At 36.2% G+C, this 19,258-nt stretch overlaps 1 protein-coding gene across 2 annotated transcripts in view; it reads right to left on the bottom strand.

Annotated features, from left to right (window-relative positions):
• LOC107657778 (calcium/calmodulin-dependent 3',5'-cyclic nucleotide phosphodiesterase 1C-like) overlaps positions 1-17,086 on the bottom strand; it is a 76,030-nt gene extending 58,944 nt beyond the window's left edge. For both annotated transcript variants that reach the window (XM_016446014.1, XM_016446016.1), the window contains exons 1-2: positions 16,898-17,086; positions 13,966-13,992 (exon numbers count right to left, since the gene is read on the bottom strand). In XM_016446014.1, the coding sequence (XP_016301500.1) occupies positions 13,966-13,992; positions 16,898-17,028 (158 nt within the window). In that variant the 5' untranslated portion in view covers positions 17,029-17,086. The remainder of the gene's footprint in view (positions 1-13,965; positions 13,993-16,897) is intronic.
• Positions 17,087-19,258: the final 2,172 nt, after the last annotated feature.

The following is a 19,258-nucleotide window of genomic DNA, read 5'->3' as shown; positions in this document are numbered from 1 at the left end:
TAACTGTTCCCACTTGTTGGTAGGGACAAAAGGTACAGTGGGGACTAGGAGATGATTTAATGAGGAAACGTTTCTTTGGTGTCCAGTACAATCTATGACAAAATTTGAAATGAATTAATTGGTGGTTTGGATTTTTTGATGCACAGAATATATTTTTCCATACCGTCTCCCAATGCAAAGTTTTTCAAGTTTAACTTTGAAAAAAACATATCGAGACTTTATGGAGGGGGTTTTTCTCACTGCATCTCATGTTTTTAAATGAAAAATGTATTCTGTGTGATTGGCTTTCCGCCCTTTGTATTAAACTGTGCATACATACATGATGCTGATTTGTTTATAGCTGTTTAAGCAACTTAATTATAATTGGTTTATAAACATTATTTTAAACATTATGCACTTTTTTCACAGATAGTCATGTTATCTTATGCTTTGAATAAACGTGTATTAGTAATATTTTGCTCGATGCGCCTTCTTGTGGCCTCAGAAGAGAAGCCAAAAGCTTTTTTCACCCTAACTGAAATGATGCATTTTAAATTCGAATATAATTCTAATTTTGATAATATTTAAGTACAAAATTCGAATTTAGTTTTTCAGCCATTTTGACAGCCCTATAATGAATGGGAATGCTAACAGTTCTCCAGGTATGGACCTCCTCGGTCTGCTCTGGAATATTAGCATGTCATAGTGTATGAATAATGTACTTTCAAAATCCTTTGACTTGTGCTTTATTAAATTTAAGCGAGTGATGAAATCTGCGAACAGCTGTGCTGAAAAACAGTGGGGTGGAAAGAGATTTTGGAGCTGGCACTCACAAAAAGGCGCGACTTGGGCTGATTTGAAGTGACCATCTGTGGCATAATGAAAATCATGTTTGCAACTTTGAGTCTCTTCACGAAACAGCATTTATCCACGCTGCCACGGGCGTACACAATGCGCTGGCAGCTTTGCAATAAAGTGCAGCTTGTTTACATGCTTAACCAAGTACTCTATGTAATTCATTAAAATTCATCTTCTTTGCTCTCATTCAGGATTAATGACCGCAGGTAATCTGAGGTTGAAGATTTGAAGCAGTAGAGGAGATAAAATACAGCTTTAATGATTTTTCCACATCTGAGAGTAAACCAGGGCATCAGATGATTGCAACAACAACAAGTAGAGAAATCACAAGAAAATTATGTTTCTTTGCAGTGAATGAGAACGAAAGAGCTGAATATTCACTCTAGCATTCAAAAGTTAGGTCAAAAGATTTTCTTTTGAAAGAAATTAATTTTATTTATACAGAAATATTTTATACAGAAAAGATGCATTACATTGATAAAAGATATTTATAATGTTACAAAAGATTCATATTTCAAATAAATGCTTTTTGTTTGAAATTTCTATTTAATAAAAATCCTGGAAAAAATGTATCATGATTTCTACAAAATACTATTAGCACAACTTGTATTCAACATTGATAATAATAATCAAATGTTCTTGAGCAGCAAATCAGCATATTGGTATCATTTCTGAAAAGTCATGTTACACTGAAGACTGGAGTAATGAAGATAAAAATTTGGTTTTGCATCACAGGAAAAATTACATTTTGAAATACATTTAAATAGAAATTGGTTATTTTAAATGTTGCTGTATTTCTATCAAAATAAATGCATTTATTAATTCTTAATAAATGTTCTTGATCTTTTCTGACACAATTTGTCAGCAAAAATTACTCAAAATACAAAACCTATCTTCGCCTCTGAAATGTCACAGGTGGGGAAAATGATAAAGATCAACCATATAAAAATCATGCATTTCATTGATGCTTTTATCCAGTGTGTCCAAGCATTTTATCAGTAAAAATAATGACAATAATAAATAAAAACATCACACTTTATCATTTGTATAATTATTAATATTTATAATATTTATGTATTAATATAATTATTCTGAATACTTTCCGTACCCACTGTATATATATATATATATATATTCTTAATAATTTAACTTCATTATAATTTTGTAATAATAACAATAATAGTCCATTCTCAGATTTTACTGGTGATTTGACATACTATTAAAATAACAGTATTATGAATCAGCCAACACTAATTTTATTTCTATCCCCTTTGAAAAAGATATGGGGATGCAGCTACTGCCAGAATTGCCACTAAGTGGACTGACTTGCCTTTAAGGACTTTGGCTCCGTGTCTACAGTCACTCAGTTCCTGCTCAGAGCTCATGTACAAGTCCTGGCACTGCTGGACTGCGATGAGCTCTTGGCAGAAGTTCCAGAGAATCTGTCCAGTCTGGGAGGAAGAGCCCTGTTCCTCTGTAACCGTGGAGACAGAAGCAGCGGTGGCTCATGGGCGGCGAAGCCAATGATGCTAACAGTGGGTGAAAAGTTTAATGGCCATAACAACACACCATTTACTGCCCGTCATCCCTAATTAAGACCAGAGAGGCTTGTGTGGAATTGGCCAGGATGGGGAAACTCTAAATACAGCCACTGTTGTCTGTTGAGCAGCTGGGCAGACAGAAACAGTTGACTCTGTTGTGTCTGTTCTGTCCAGGTCACTAATTGTCTCAGTGGCTGGTGCTCTGGTGCGAAGGCAACGAGAGGTTGACACAGCATTTGCCAGGTCCATCTGGAGTCTTTCAAAAAGGTCCAGACCTCCAGAATGGCTCACGGGGGACCGAATCAATGCCCAGTCTGATCTGATTCATTCACATGACAGGATATGACCTAATATATAATAGAATTCCAGAAGTGCACAACTGACCCTTTGTTAAGCTCCTCCCATTTTGGATAATATACTAAGAGAAACTTTACAAAGAATTTCACAAGAAAGAAAAACTTACAATTTCAGTAAAATGTACTCATTAAATTGAAGAAATGGAATGGATATTATTGTTACTTCACGAGATGGAATTACAAAGTGTTTTATATGTAATTTTTCTTAAATAGAAATGATTAAATTACATAATAATGTGATTACAAACTGTAGAGACTGTGAATCAGAATCAAGTAACACAATGAAAAGAGTGAAAGTGAAAAGAAAAACACCTTATTTGAAACCAATTATGGACAGAACAGTTTCTAATGTTTCCACAATGTTATACTTACATTAGAAAAAGAGCAAAAGCTGGTCTGAAAATACATATGATGGACAGTTGTTAAGGTTGGATTAGTCAGTAACATTTTAAGGCAGGGCTTGGGAAAGTGACTCAGTGTAACAATATAAACTGACAGAAATGTTCCTAATGTTTCCACAACATTTGCAATATTTAAACAAATAAGGACTGTCCCAAATTTATTTCAGAAAAACAGTAGAAGTTGGTCTGATAATATGATGGATGGCAACAGACGGTAAAGGGATAGTTCACCCAAAAACTAAAATTACCCCATGATCTATTCACCCTCAAGCCATCCTAGATGTATATGACTTTCTTCTTTCAGATGAATACAATCGGAGTTATATTAAAAAATGTCCTGGCTCTTCCAAGCTTTATAATGGCAGTGAATGGAAGTTGTGATTTTGAAACAAAATAAAGTGCAAAATCCATCATAAATCATGAGAGTAAATCATGGGGTAATTTTCATTTTTGGGTTAACTATCCCTTTAAGGAAGGGCTGGTCAGTAACATTTTAAAGGCGGGGTTTAGGAAAGGCTAATACAACAGTGTTAACTGGTAAAACTGTTCCTAATGTTTCTACAGTGTATGCAATATAGGGCTTCAAAAGACTTACACCAGAAAAAGAGTAAAAGTTGGTCTGATAATATGGCAACAGTTTCTAAGGAAGGATTTCATTTTTGGGTGAACTATCCCTTTAAGGAAGGAATGGTCAGAAACATTTTAAGACGGGCTTAGCAAAGGCTCAATTAGAGGCAGCACAGATCTTAGCTTAACTCCTCCCCTGCTATGAAAGCCGATAAATGTCTGGGTTTAAGGTCAAGAGCTTTGTATTGCTGCAATTATGATTTTGATAAGTCATTACGCCACTGATTGGACATTTTCCACGCTGTAAACTCAGTTTCACAGTACGTCACTTTGCCAGCTATTCCCACGTAACCAGACATCTTACTTTATTTCACACTGAGGCCATCAGGGCTCCATTGTAGATTTATGAATATTAAAATGAGTCTCAGCACTGAACGCAGATTCACTGATAGCACCTTAATAACAGAATAGATCGTTGTCTATTTCTCCATCAACCCATTTCTCACTTTAGCCCGATGGCAGTACCCAGATTTGATTCAAAGCAGTCGTATTGTCTGATTTCCAAGAGCCAAAGCAAAGTCAAACCTGGCACTGATCATCTGAAACATTTCCAAGGCTGGCAGAACACACTGAATGGTTTAAATTATGCTGAAATGAGTTTCAGTAAAACCATAAACCCTTCCATCCCTTCTCTTTCCCAAGATGAAGTTAAGACAAAGCGGCAGCCACAAACGAGTTCATCCTAACAGACTTAGCCAATACAAAACAGCAGGATCCCAAGGCAAAATGGAGAGCCAGGTCAAATTATGATAAACTAGAAAAGCAGGTACAGGAGCACTCTGCTAACCTTCACAAGCAACTACAGTCTATTTAGTCAGCAAGATGATATTTCTCTTTGCAGATTAAGTGGCACGGAAAACACAAAAACATGGGATGAAAATTGTCGGCTGGTGGAAGGGGGCGATTTATTCACTAATACCCACACAACATGACATTTCACTACAGCTTTAACAGGTTCAAAGCATCTGCATCCTGGATAAACATCCCTCTGTATCGCCTGATTATTAATATTGCTTTCCTCAGGGTGGGGAATGAGTGACAGGGAGCGACGAATCATTATTTAAATTAGATTTTTACTCTTTCAGTACAAATGTTATTGCCACACTGCAGAAAAATCCTTAACAAATTTTAATTTCCAAGTTAAAACATCTCAACATTTTTTAAATAAGAAAAAATTGCTTAAAAAGCAACACATCAAAAACGGTTTTACTTGTTTATAAAAATCCAATGCAGTAAAATAAAACATATTCATCTTGTTAATCTAATAAATTAATTTTGTTGGATGTTTAGAAACATTTACTGCAAAAGAATTTGCAAATTGCAAGTCTATTTTTTCTATCCACCTGAAAAATCCTAAGTCTTAACACTGTAATTATGAATATCGCACCTCTCCTCAATAAGCCACATGATAATTTCAGGTATAATGTTTATGGTTTTATAACCCGACATATTGACTCCTTCAGGAAGCACCACTAATAACAATGTTTGCTCTTCTAAGGGATTACATATAAAACAGAAAGGATTGAGAATATACCTCATACCTGCGTATTCATAGTCTGCAGCTGCAAAACCTAACAAATCCTCAGTGTTTTGCATCTCATCAACCGGCACAGAGAATATCAGCTTTAGAGAAAAGCTCTCCTAACATCAGAGTTAAACACCTCAGATCTCCTCATGCCTGAGTGGCATTTCCAACTAAAGGTCTCTGCCAGAGACAGATAATAAAGATGCCGTTCTCCCGTTACAGATAGACAGATACTCTCGAGGCCTGCTAAAAATGTAAGTAAAATGGCTCTAAAATAGAGTTTGAGGAGTCTCTGGCCTCATAATTCCCCATAGAGGAAATGAGTCATTATTTTTGCAGTTCTGTTCGGTGACACTAAAAATTACACATTTGTGACCCTGGACCACAAAACCTGTCTTAAGTTGCACGGGTATATTTGTAGCAATAGCCAAAAATACATTGTATGGGTCAAAATGATCCATTTTTCTTTTATGCCAAAAATCATTAGGATATTAAGTAAATACCATGTTCCATGAAGATATTTTGTAAATTCCCTACCGTAAATATATTAAAATGTAATTTTTGAATGGTAATATGCATTGCTTTGGACTTCATTTGGACAAATTTAAAGGCAATTTTCTCAATATTTAGATTTTTTTGCACCCTCAGATTCCAGATTTTCAAATATTGTACATCAATGGAAAACTTATTTATTCAGCTTTCAGATGATGTATAAATCTCAATTTCGAAAAATGGACACTTATGACTGGTTTTGTGGTCCAGGGTCACATTTCCCCTTTAAATGAACTAAATATGAAATAAATATAACTCAGGAGAGAATATGCATATGATTTAAGCTGATTGTAAATAATGGTTTGAACATCTGCCTCATTCTGCTCCCACGACCCAGGCCCTGGAGGAGCCCCATCGTGCACGATAGGTCATCTGCGGCCAAAGTCATCACAGCTGTGCTGATTTTATGCAGCTGAAGAGCTGTGTGAGCTTGGGCCAAAGCCAGATCTCTCTGCTCCAGGAGAAAAGAGTGTTTATCCCCTCAACAGTATTTTTGCAGTTGGAGTCGCAGTCGTTTAATCAGTATGCCCTACAGATATCTGCATAGGAATGAAGAGCAAGGTCAGAGGTCACCGGTATATCCCTCATGCAATAGCAATGACCAGGAGCAGTGTATTAAAGAGTGTGCGAATGTTGCGGAGAGGCTTCTGGGTTTTAGCTTGCCTGAGGTGCAAACTGCTGATTTTCTTTGTGCCATTATTTCGAACACATCTATAAATCAGTTTGATAAACAGTCCCAAGGTCACGACTTTCCATCACAGTTATACGGTCTCTGTCCACACAAGCTATTTTTCTGCAAGTCATCCAAACTAGCCGAAGCAGAAACCGAAACTCAGGGGAAACAAGAAGACCGACATTACTAAGTCATGGCAAGATTAATGCTATGTTTGTTGCATTACATTACAATTTGAATTGTACAATGTAAAACACATTTTCTGTGACTATTTACACTAAGTGCCAACAGCCCATCTTGGGCCCACTTGGCTATTTAAACTGGTGGATGGAAAACATGGTGTGGAGAGTAAAAGTGCAGTCACATCTACTGTTGCTCTGCACAATTTAGTGGGCAAATTCTATTCATTTCAATAGGAATCTGTGCGATTGGGAGTTTTGCGTGAGGGTGAAAAAGTTCCCCAAGCAGATTTTGCTTGTGTAGAAGTTGGTCACACAAATTCGCTGTGATTAGCAACAGAAAACTGGTTGGTCTGAAAGTGACTTTTACGAGCAGTGCTTCATACATCGCTAAACGCTGACAATGGAAAATGAACGATTTGTGCCCTCGAAAATTTGCCTAAATTTTGCAAATGTGACGCAAACTCACGGCAATTAGCAACAGAAAACTGGTTGGTTTGAAAGTGACTTTTGTGAGCAGTGCTCCATACATCGACTGGCAATGGAAACTGACAAAATGGACCAATTCTACCTGCAATATTTTGCCTGAATTTCGCAAATGTGACGCACATTAAGGCCAGTGGATTTGGCTTTTAATGTGACCAACCCGAGTTCATTCCCCTTTCTTCTCCCTTTTTCTATCACATATCAGCTTGGAGAGGTGTTTATTTTAAATTAAAAAGGAAGATAATAATTAAAAAAGTGAAAATAAAGTGCCTAATGGGTATTCAATAGTAGTAATAAAGTGTTAAATGGGAATTTAATTGAAATTGGATGTAGTGTGCATTGATCGGATGGGCTGATCATTTCAGTATCCTAATCAATAAATTTGCAACCTATTTTACTTGAAAAGAAGAAAAGAAATTAGATGGGACCTCATTTTATATATCAGGAATTGACTGGATCAGGAAAATTATGACAGCTTATATTTTGTTACTAATAATAAAAAAATATAAAAATAATACATGCCAGCATAGATATTAATATATTTTTTAACAGTATTTGTATTCATGTTAAAAAAGCGTGAACACATCAACTCAAAAAATGCTCAGAATGACTCAACTTATGGGCTCAACCAATTGCACAAGTTTAGGGGACAGACTATCTGTTTGCCTGACCAATTAGAGACAGGGAAGTGCTTAGGAAACCTGTTAAAAATAAATAAATAAAATGTAAAATAATTCACACAAGTGGTGCAGAAATTACACACTTAGCTTTAAATTATGTCTGGATATGTTTTTAATTCATTCCTTTAAAAAAAAATCCAGGCATCATCTTTCCCAATACTACAATATATCATCTTGCAGAGCAGATATATCAATCATAATTCAGGCAGTCTGAACCTCCAAAATACATATTTTTATTATGTTGGCAGGGCGGTTTGTTATGATGTGCATGGAATTCATCACAAATGAATGCTAGTCAGCACCTGTATCCCATTATTGTGTGGGAGCAGCAGGGAATGAGGGGTCGTCGTGTGGCCGGAAGGGATTGCTCCCTGCTCTGGGAGATAAACCCAGACTCATTTCTGCTCTCCATCTCACTGCCAGCAAATTGAAGGACAGATCAGAGCGAAGCGTCCCCACAATCGGCACTGCACTCTTCAACAGAACAGCACATTTAATCCCTGCAAACCCCTGTGGGCACGGGACTCTTCAGGAGTATGGAATAATACGATCAGGAAAGCTCATTCGAGGTCTATGCGGGAAGTGCATAAAGATAGACTAAAGGATGGCAAATGAAAATGGCATCCATTTTGTCTCCCTGTTTTGTATTCAATTGACAAAACACACCAGCGACGGCAGCTCCCCGTGGAGGGCATTGGTGTTGTAAGGTGAAATTAAATGTTAAATATGTCACTTTTTGACTGGAGTAATTATCTTGTTAATTATCAGGTGTGGGGGCTGTGATTCAATGGCTGTGAAGCGATCAATTAACAAGCTGAAATCAGTCAGCGGAGGCATGACGAGACAACACCTCAAGAGCCGAACGCACTCAGCTAGTGCAAGAAACTCACGAATGCCAAAACGCAGCTCTGGATCGCTGACTGACTCAATCGTGTGAGATGTTTTTGTGTAAAAAGTCTAAACGCTCCAATGCGAAAGAGAATTTTCATCTGTCTGTGGTTTCTAAATATTTATCTCTGCTTCATTCCAACTTGGAAAAGCTAATCGGCTTCACATGTAGTCTATCAGAATGACACAAAGCTATGAGGAGAAGAAAGTTGAACGCGGACAGACTGTTGGGTTCAAACCACATCAAAGCTAGTTTCCACACCACAAGAAGTCAAAAAGAAAAGAGAACCTCACGATAACGTGTAAACAAACCCCATCTGCGCAGGGCTCTGGTGAGTTTGAATGCCCCAGTGTTCATTACGCCATGTGTGAAAAACAGATTGAAGTGCCGTCGGGCTGCAGGAGCCTGTAATAGCTGTGCTGCCTCTGACTGGGAAGCCAGTCTTAATTAGATCATCAGAAAAGGCCACAATGATGGCTGTTATACACTCCCTGGATTCAGTGGCTCGGGTATCAGTTTGGGTCAAAATGCAAACACTGGACAAAATGCCAGTGGCAGTACAAACGTATTGCCAACCATTTGCCCCTATAAATACCTGAATGATAAATATGAGTTAAAGGCACAATATGTAATTTTTCACCGCTAGAGGGCGCGTATTCAAAATAAACAAAGAGACAAAGGCATAGTTTGATGACGCCGTGACTGAGTGTGGAATCATGGGAGTTGTCATCTTCATCCCCACAGCCGATGCAATCCGACGGGACTCGGGCAGAAATCATGTTCATGGATGAGCTAATGATTTATTAACGTAGTAGAATGAAGCAGGGTGAGGCTGAAAGCCGTCGAAGCGAAACGAGGCCGCTGAACGAGTGCGACACACGGCTCGAAGCAGCGGAGCTTTTATTATGCCACAGTCGACCGCTTCCGCTCCTTCTGGTCGTGTGTATGTGGGGGAAAAAAAAGCAGCGCTGTTTTATCATACTAGTTACATTTGAAAGCAGGCGACACAATGACACTATGGACACGGTCCGTGTCACTAGTTAAAATTGCTTATTTCTCTGAATTTAAACATTCTTCGAAACATTTGGGATAATGTAAGAACACAAGTCAGCAAAATATATAACACTGTTCTAGTGGTTTTTGGATATTTTAATAAAAAAATCTTACATATTGTGCCTTTAAAGAAGATTAAAAATCGCTTTTGTCCTGGCCAAGATAGGCAGCTAATAATAGTTATAACAATTAACAAGTTTCAAAATCAAATACGCAAGTTACAATAGCAATAAAATATAAAGCATTAAAATACAGTGAAAATAAAATAAAAGTGTGACATTAAAGATAAAATAAAAAGTAATTTTTTCCTGTGATGGCAAAGCTGAATTTTCAGCATAATAACTCCAGTCTTGAGTATCACATGATCCTTCAGACATCATTCTAATATGCTGATTTTCTGCTCAAGAAAAAATTGTTCTGTAAGATTTTATGTTCTGTAAGATGTTATCTTCAAAATTCTGCCAGCCAACTGCTCCTCCCCATCAAAAGCACTGTGCACTAACCAAACACTTAACATCTCTTCAACTACATCTGAGAAGTTCAACACTGTAATGGTGATCTAGACCTCACCAGTCAACTTTAAAATCAAAACAGCATCGAGAAATGACTAATACTAAGAGGTCTGTAAGAGAAAGACTAGCTGCCTGTCTTTTTGAAGCACAGTAAAACAGTGTGAAATGTAAATAATAGCCAAATGACAGAGATGGGTTGGCAAACTTATGCACATTGGACTAATGAAGATCAACTTCTTCTAGTCTATTGATAGGAAAATCTTAGAAATGTTGAAGTCCATCACATCTGTATGCCACACTATCTCCTACAGTCCTTCCGACAGTCACGCAGCCCATCACATTTAGTTACGAGCTGTATGGCATGCCAAGCACTGCCCTACCCAACTCAAACCACAATGCGTGACCCACTGATAGTGTGTAGCAGACCATTTGGCCAATGCTAAAAAACCCACAAAACCTGTGCGGTGTGAGCGACCCAATTGAATTTGAATGTACTAGAACTAGAATGTGGTTTCTCTTGGAGCTATAAAATACATCACACATGCTTACAATCAGCAACATGACACACTTTTTTGCCATCAAAACAATAATAATTCCAAATGTCAGTGAGGTTGCCAAACAATGGACTAGGTGCTGGTTTGGTATATAGTCAATGAAAGATATATTTTACATAAATTTATTGGACATAATTTAAATTTTGCTATCATTTATCCAACCTCAAGCTGCTACAAACCCTTATTATTTTTATTTTTTGCCAATGGTCATTGGTTCTTGGGTCTTAAGGTCATTGCACACTGAGTCCAAAATTCTCGTCCGAAATTTTTGCACGTTAAAAAATAAATACGACCTTATGTTGTGTCAATCATGTTTACACACTGCCTCCGAAACATTCGTCCGTCATTAAAAAATTCGGATCGGGTTCGAATTTCAGCGTTTTCGCATCCGTAACAAGCATTTTGATAGGAAAGGATGACGAGACACAGTGAGAAGGGAAGGACAGGCATCTGCTCTGCTGGCTGTTTATGTCTGTGTGTGTGTGTGTGTGTCACTGTCATCACTGACCGGTTAAAGCTTTTTTTGTTTAGTCTCTGGTTGATGTCAGAGGACGTCTGTATCTGTTCTATTTGGGTTGTGTTTTAGTGTGTCTCTCAAATACATTCAAATATAAACAGCTAGACTGATATACTGTATATGAGACATATACCCTTACACACAGAGATAGACTAAAGGGTCAAAAATATCACAAGCTTTCCCTTGTAAAAAAGTACCATTGTATAGTGAAGGTACCAAATGCTAATGATACAGTACTTTGAAATATACTGTGGAACTGGATGATTAAAATATATGAACTGCAGTATTTATATATGGTACTTCAATGCATATGTTGATACATGTCCATTAAAATGCATCACAGTTTCCACAAAAGTATTAAGCGGCACAACTTTTTTAAAGAAATGGTAACAAGCATTTTGATAGGAAAGGATGACGAATATGAAAAAAAAGAAAAACGCATACGAAAATTTCGGACTCAGTGTGCAAAGACCTTTAAACTCAAGATTTTCAGCAAGTAACAACTCAAAGTCACGAGTTGTACCAACTAATTTTATGGTGTTTTTAGGTCCTTTTTGGAGATTAGCAGTATATCCATTTTTGTTGCATGAAAAAGAGTTGGAATTGCTTTTGAGCTCTTCAGAAAAGAAATAAAAACATGAGGATTAATAAATTATGGCAAAATACACATTTTTGGAAATTCCTTCACTGCACAGCAGTGTGGACGAGAGATTTACCTGAACACGCAAGAATCTCCCATGACTTAATCATCAGGAGACATAAATCCTGTGAAGGAATGGAGTGATGGTGATAATTACATCAAATTAAACAGCTGCCACAAACAGCCCCACCAGCGCCGTATTTCGCCTGAGAAAACATCACTCTTCCCAATTCCGTATAAATATACACATAAGAAACAAATTAGGACGATGCTGATTTAAGCTGATTCTTATCAAATATTCTCACTCAATCTTCTGAGCACAAAATAGCTTTGCATAGCCAAACTTTGGACTATAGTGTGTAGTTCACACTGGAGCTTATGACAACCAACAATTGCCCACTTATATAGGAAGAGATTGTTTGACGGACATGTGAAGTGACCAAACTGAGTTTGTTTTGTTATTGTGTGCCATTTAGAAGTTCATCAAAAAAAAAAATATTGTGCTGTCTAAGCTTGAGACTGGGCACAAAATAACTTCCCGAACTGGGTTTGGTGAAACAAAAATCATTATCAAGACAGATGAAAATGTCACAGTCTGAACGGCCCGTGACCTTTCACCTTGATGGGCTCATAAAGCATAACTCCCTCAAGCCCAATTCAAACACACAAACACACACACTTCCCTCCAGCTCTGCACACACACAGTCATTGACATCTCCAACACTGCCCTGCCAAACCATCAAAGCCTGAAAAACATAGACATTGTCATGCGCACACACACACACACACACACACACACACACACACACAAAAGACACAGTGAGAAGGGAAGGACAGGCATCTGCTGCTGGCTGTTTATGTCTGTGTGTGTGTGTGTGTGTGTCACTGTCATCACTGACCGGTTAAAGCTTTTTTTGTTTAGTCTCTGGTTGATGTCAGAGGACGTCTGTATCTGTTCTATTTGGGTTGTGTTTTAGTGTGTCTCTCAAATACATTCAAATATAAACAGCTAGACTGATATACTGTATATGAGACATATACCCTTACACACAGAGATAGACTAAAGGGTCAAAAATATCACAAGCTTTCCCTTGTAAAAAAGTACCATTGTATAGTGAAGGTACCAAATGCTAATGATACAGTACTTTGAAATATACTGTGGAACTGGATGATTAAAATATATGAACTGCAGTATTTATATATGGTACTTCAATGCATATGTTGATACATGTCCATTAAAATGCATCACAGTTTCCACAAAAGTATTAAGCGGCACAACTTTTTTAAAGAAATGTCTGAGCAGCAAATCAGCATATTAGAATGATTTCTGAAGGATCATGTGACACTGAAGACTGGAGTAATGATGCTGAAAATTCAGCTTTGAATCACAGGAATAAATTACATTCCAAACTATATTCAAATAGAAAACTGTTATTTTAAATTATAGTAATATTTCACAATTTTGTGTTTTTGATCAAATAAATGCAGCCTTGGTGAGACTACTTTCAAAAACAAAAAAATAACCACTGACTAAATTGTAGTAATTCCATATACCATATATAAAATGTACTATGCATTATGGTATTATTATCTAAATCCTTCACTTTACCATCATGGTATCACAGCACAGTTTTGTAAGTTTTCTCATATGCTAATGCACAACTGCGCTCCACTCACTTGTGATAATGAAAGAAAACTGCTGTTTATTTCCTACTGACAACCAGTAATTAAACACAATGCCACAACCCTGTTCTGCTTTTGGAAAACCAGACCTACGTACAACAGATGTGGTTTCTGATTACAACCGATTTTCAGCAGAAAAAAACACCTCAGTTTATACAAATTGTTCGCAAACAGTTTTATTCGCTCATTTTCCCAGCTCATGTTTCATGTTGAGATGATGAGATCTGTTGTATTCACACTAGTCCGAGTGAATATCTTACCTCTGTGACGTCTTCTTATATTTTCGCCTGAAACAAAAAAATATGGACATTACAGTTCAGGTAAATGCAAATTAGATTCAGTATATAAGGCCACTGGGGCTAGTTGTCACGCAGACATATATTTCAACAACTATACGTTTTTGAATCAAAAGTCCAAATACTCAAACATGTATTTTACCTTAAAATAGCATGATGTTTTTGTGAATTTCATGCATTTATATTCAGGCAATTTTATTATAATTGATTAATTTCATTTCTGTTTTAAATTTTTTTTGTTATTAATTTTTAGTTTAGTTTTTTAATGTTTTTGTTACATTCATTTCATGAATTGTTTTGAGTTTCATAATTGTCTCACTGTTTAAATTTGAATTTAAAAAAATCTATTGAATAACATTTTAAATACAGATTTTTTTTAATTGCTTGCATTTCAAATTTCAAGACGTAAACAGTAAATCTTCAGCGTCAATTTCATTTCCATTTTGAAGGACTTTCTATAAAATATCAAGTGAACTAACTTTTTTCAATAGCTTTTTTTTGCCACATCTTTAATGCATGTGTTTATATATGATTTTTTTTTTTTTTAATAAACCTACCCTGAAAAATGTTCACTGGAGTGAAAAGTATGACCACTAGCCATTTGATATACAGGCAATCAGAGTAAACAATCTTTCCAAAAAAGTCAAATCTAGCGGTTATACAGAGTTCAAATACTCAATTGATTCAAATGTTCGAATCAAGGCGCACATGAACATTTGTGCAAAAAAGGAAAACAATGACCCTCTTATTATAGACATCTGAACATTTGGTCATCTAAATCCAGTTAGTGCATGAATGCTCGCTCTGTTTTGCACGTAGAGAGGAAATGCCTCTTCTTTTAAAGCAGCGTTCAGTAAAACATCTCAACTGCAGCTGCTCTCAAGCCATATGAAGACAGATGTTCTGATTGGTCAAATTAGATAGATGACATCACCTTCAGAAGAGTCTAGTGAGACTAACACACAATCGCTGCTATTTACGTGATCAGCGACCTTTAACCTTAACTTCCTGTCATCTTCATCATCAAAACGTCTTCCTCTCTTTCTCTCTGCCCATCTAATCTACCGCGAAGAAAACGCCTGCCTTTATTACAGCCTTAAACTTTTATAGATGTGTGTTTTTCTCGGTGTCCAATGGTGTCGACAGGGGTCTCATTTCCCTTGGAGCTGCCAAGTGCACAATTAAATTCTTAATAAGCTCAATAAAATGGGCCTAAAAGGGAAATAAAGCTGGAAACAGGATGACTTCGGTTCAATCTCGCCCTGCTCTTGACCGGTGCCGTTATGACAATGTTGATGGCCCTTGTTTCTGGACAAATAACAGCTGTCTGACTTCTCCACCTGGGTTCAGGGACCCCAGGCTGACAGCGACTCCACTGTCACAGCGAACGCAGTTGTCATAAATCTAAAACCAAACCTGGAAGATATTTTGCCGTTTATAACAGGGATTAGCATTCAGCGGCTTAATGTGGAATGACACAGTGAAGGATTAGATCAATCACTGCAACGGCAAACAATAAAATCCCCTTGTGATAACATACACGGTCATTACTGTCCACATAAATTCAGAAGAAGCGATTCATTTCATTTATTGGCAAGAAATGAGACGGCCATAGGAAATAAGTTGCACATGCAGCTAATAAAGTCATCCACAGGCATGTTTTTCTGCAACATTATACTCATCATTAGCACCTGAACTTCGCCTCTGGATCACAGGACAAGAATTCATTTTAATAAAACTCTTGTGTCTTCAAAGAAAAAAGGCGTGCAATTTTCAGATCTTTCGGTTTGGTCTATTTTGGTGCATTTATTTTCTTGATCTAGCTTCAGTGACAAGTTCAAACATTACATTTGCCTTTTGTAATTCCTCCGCAAATACTTGCACTTTGCAAATATTTTGTTTTAATATGCTGGATCCGTTGGCAGCCTAGTTTTCAAACAAATGCATTCTAAATAGCGATCAACTGGAAACACTTTTAACAGAAGATGAGGTTGCTTTTGCGTCTGGGAACCAGCCACACATGAAGAGGATGTTTGTACTGAAAGTGACCCGTTAACCCTGACCTGCATCTCACTTCCACAAATATGTCAGCATCACATTAGAAAGCCATCAACTGCAAATCACCCAATAAAAACATGAAAAGTACTATAAAAGTAAGTTTAACTCTACACACTTTCTACACATTTTATTCTTTTACTCTTTGCACTGTATAATTCATTTACTTAATTCTTAAAATTTAAGTTTAACTTTTTCTTAATTTTAATTTATTAGCATTTTTATTCATTAAAATAATCATATTTAAATATTCATTTATTAGCTTTTTGTAATGTAAGATCCTTGTTCCTTGCTACTTTTATTACGACTCAGTTATCCGCACAATGATTTATTTTTGTTAAAATATTATACTTTTATACTTTATATTGCTATGAAATATTACCATTATATTTTGTAATTTGTAATAAATTATTATATCTTTATATTTTTACACTTTGTAGTGCATTATATTCAATTTACTTCATGTGTGAAAATAAGTAATATTTTAAACAATTTATCTCACAATAAATTTTTTGATTAATTCTTAATTTATTAGCAATTTCTATTCATTACAATTATCATATTTAATATTCAAATCCTTTACTCTTTATAATGTTATATTATTTTCATTTCAGGTTGTTTTTATTAAGACTCTATTAAACTTAATTTAAAATAATTAGAATTATAATAAAATATAAATCATCATAAAAATATGATTTTCTTGTACTTTTATACTTCATATTCTTATAAAACATTACTATTAATATTGTGTTATTTAGATTTTTGCTTTTTAGTAAAATTCTAATTCAAATACACGTTGCTCACTCATGCACAGAGACAGAAAGTATAAAACTCTACTCACAGTCCTCGCAGTCTGAGCCAGATCTTCTCAATCTGATCCGCTTGTAGGTACTTCAGAGAGTTGTTCTCGAAATCCTCAATCTCTTTGGTGGGCGACTCCATGTCAAAAAAGTCGACCAGGCAAAACGACATGAACAAGTTTGTATCTGGACAGCACGGACACAGAGGCAGTTTGTAGAGCAATCGGCAGCAGCAGCAGCAGACACCGAGTCTGTCACAGAGACAGCTGTAGCACGTCCCTCATCCTGTTACCCTCTCTCTCTCTCTCTCTCTCTCTCTCTCTCTGTGGTTGTGGGCTTGTGTCACCAGCTCTGGTCAGGTGTACAGAGAGGAGCGTGTATGGCAGCACTGCAGGGGGCCGCTTTCTCTCCCTCATGAATATAAGGCAGTGGAGAGGAAGAGGAGGAGGAGGAAGAGGAGGAGGAGGGGAAGGGATTAAACAACTGCTGCTGATCTCTGTATCAGAGTCTCGGCTCCATGCAGCCACACAAATGGAGAATAAAACCAATGCAATGGAAGCATGGACTGATGCACTGTCTGGGATGAGTGGAGAGACATAAAAGACAGGAAGAAGAGAAAAAAAATAGAAGGAAAAAAAAAAGAGATAAGCTGAAAGAGGCGGACTTGGAAAAAAAAGGATGTCTCTGAAGTGTAAATAAAATGTCAGAGAGAGATAGAGAGGCTTTGACTTAGTATGTAAACAGGAGGAAAAAGGTAGTATTGTGGTACTACAATTAAACTATTTGTTTCTGAATATACACTTATACATAAGACTTTAATATTGTATTACCTTAAGTGTATAATGCATTAAAACACACTATTAATGCTAAATGTCATTGGTTATATTGTGTAATCGTGTGTTGGAAATGTAATGCATTAGAGTTTTGAAGGTCAATGTGAAATCAACACATAATAGATGTTCCTGTCTTACTGTAAATGGTACAACGGTGAACATTTTCCAAAAAATGTTTGTTTGTATCTCAAAGCAATTTCCGTTTCAGCTGTTGGATGTCACCAAGTCCTATTTTTCAACCTCCTCTCCAACCACCTGGATCAAAAATTATGAGTTTTCACCATCCAATCAATTTCCGATTTTTCTTGTTGAATATCCTGTTTCACTTCAAAATATGTTACAGTTAAATAAAATGGGTTGCAAATGCAATTTCATGATGATTTTAAAGGTATAACTATGAATACAGTGTAAAAATAATTCACTGTAATTTTCTGCATTATAAATATTATACACTGTAATTAATTTAATAAATTAAATAAAAAACAAAATCATAAACAATTCTGACCACAGTTTTAATAGATTAATGTACTTTACCAAAACGTGCCAAATAAATTAAAATATGTATAGTAATACTCAGAAAAGGTAAAGAGACTTTAGAACGTGAGAAAATACGATGCGTGTCAGATCCGCGTCATGTTCAGCAGCGGCAGCTCTTAAAGTAATAGCAGCCAAAATAACCTAATAATCCAGCTGCTGTGATGTCTTGTTAATGAAAGAACAAAATATAAAAGAGGAAATCAATAACTTTTATAGCTTTAAGGATTCATCTTTATCTAATTTAGAATTTAGCGTCTGACAACTTTATTCAATTTCTGTGTATTTCCTACTTGCTGAAGGGCACAGGTAAATATGACATTTGTTATAATGGGTTTATGTGAAGATTGTTTTAAGTTCACAATTAGAAGTAATTTTTTAAAGTCATATAAATGTTAAAATTGATAGCTCTCAATTATACTGTAATGTTGAATGGCTATAGTCAGTAATTAAATATTAGGGGGAAAAACTATTTTATAGAGACATCAGTAGTATTGGTATCAGTGATACTGGCCTTCAGTCATAAAAAAATGCCATTAAACAAATATTAAAATATACTGTCTTTATGTTGTTTGTACATTAATTTGAAGATTGAATGTGAAATTATTGCAATATAAAAGTACATTTAAAAACTTTCATGTTAGGTGGGATTTGCGTCGCGATTAATTTCAGAACGATTCGATTAATTAGTTAATTTAATATATATTCTGTATATCGCAAGTCAGCTAAAAAATATTGAAACATTATTTTATGGCCATATCGCCCAGCCCTAGTAACTTGATCCCTAGTACAATCTGTGCTGCTCGAGTCGGGAACTGTTTCAGAGGGTTCAGTCCATTTTTTCGAACTGGTTCAAGTAGTTCTGAACGGAACCAATAAATTGACTTGACATAAACAATGACACTATTGTCTTAAAGTTGCTTTACAGCAGAATCTGAATCTGATGTTTTCCTGTTTGTCTCCGTGAAGCTGCTTTGACACAATATGTATATTGTCTAAAGCACTATAAAAATAAAGGTGATTTGACTTGGCTTT

The sequence above is a fragment of the Sinocyclocheilus anshuiensis genome, unplaced genomic scaffold (assembly GCF_001515605.1).
Source record: "Sinocyclocheilus anshuiensis isolate Anshui unplaced genomic scaffold, SAMN03320099.WGS_v1.1 scaffold119, whole genome shotgun sequence".
Taxonomy (NCBI): Eukaryota; Metazoa; Chordata; class Actinopteri; order Cypriniformes; family Cyprinidae; genus Sinocyclocheilus; species Sinocyclocheilus anshuiensis.
Note: the sequence above shows the minus strand (reverse complement) of the source record. Positions and strands in the feature narration are given on the sequence as shown.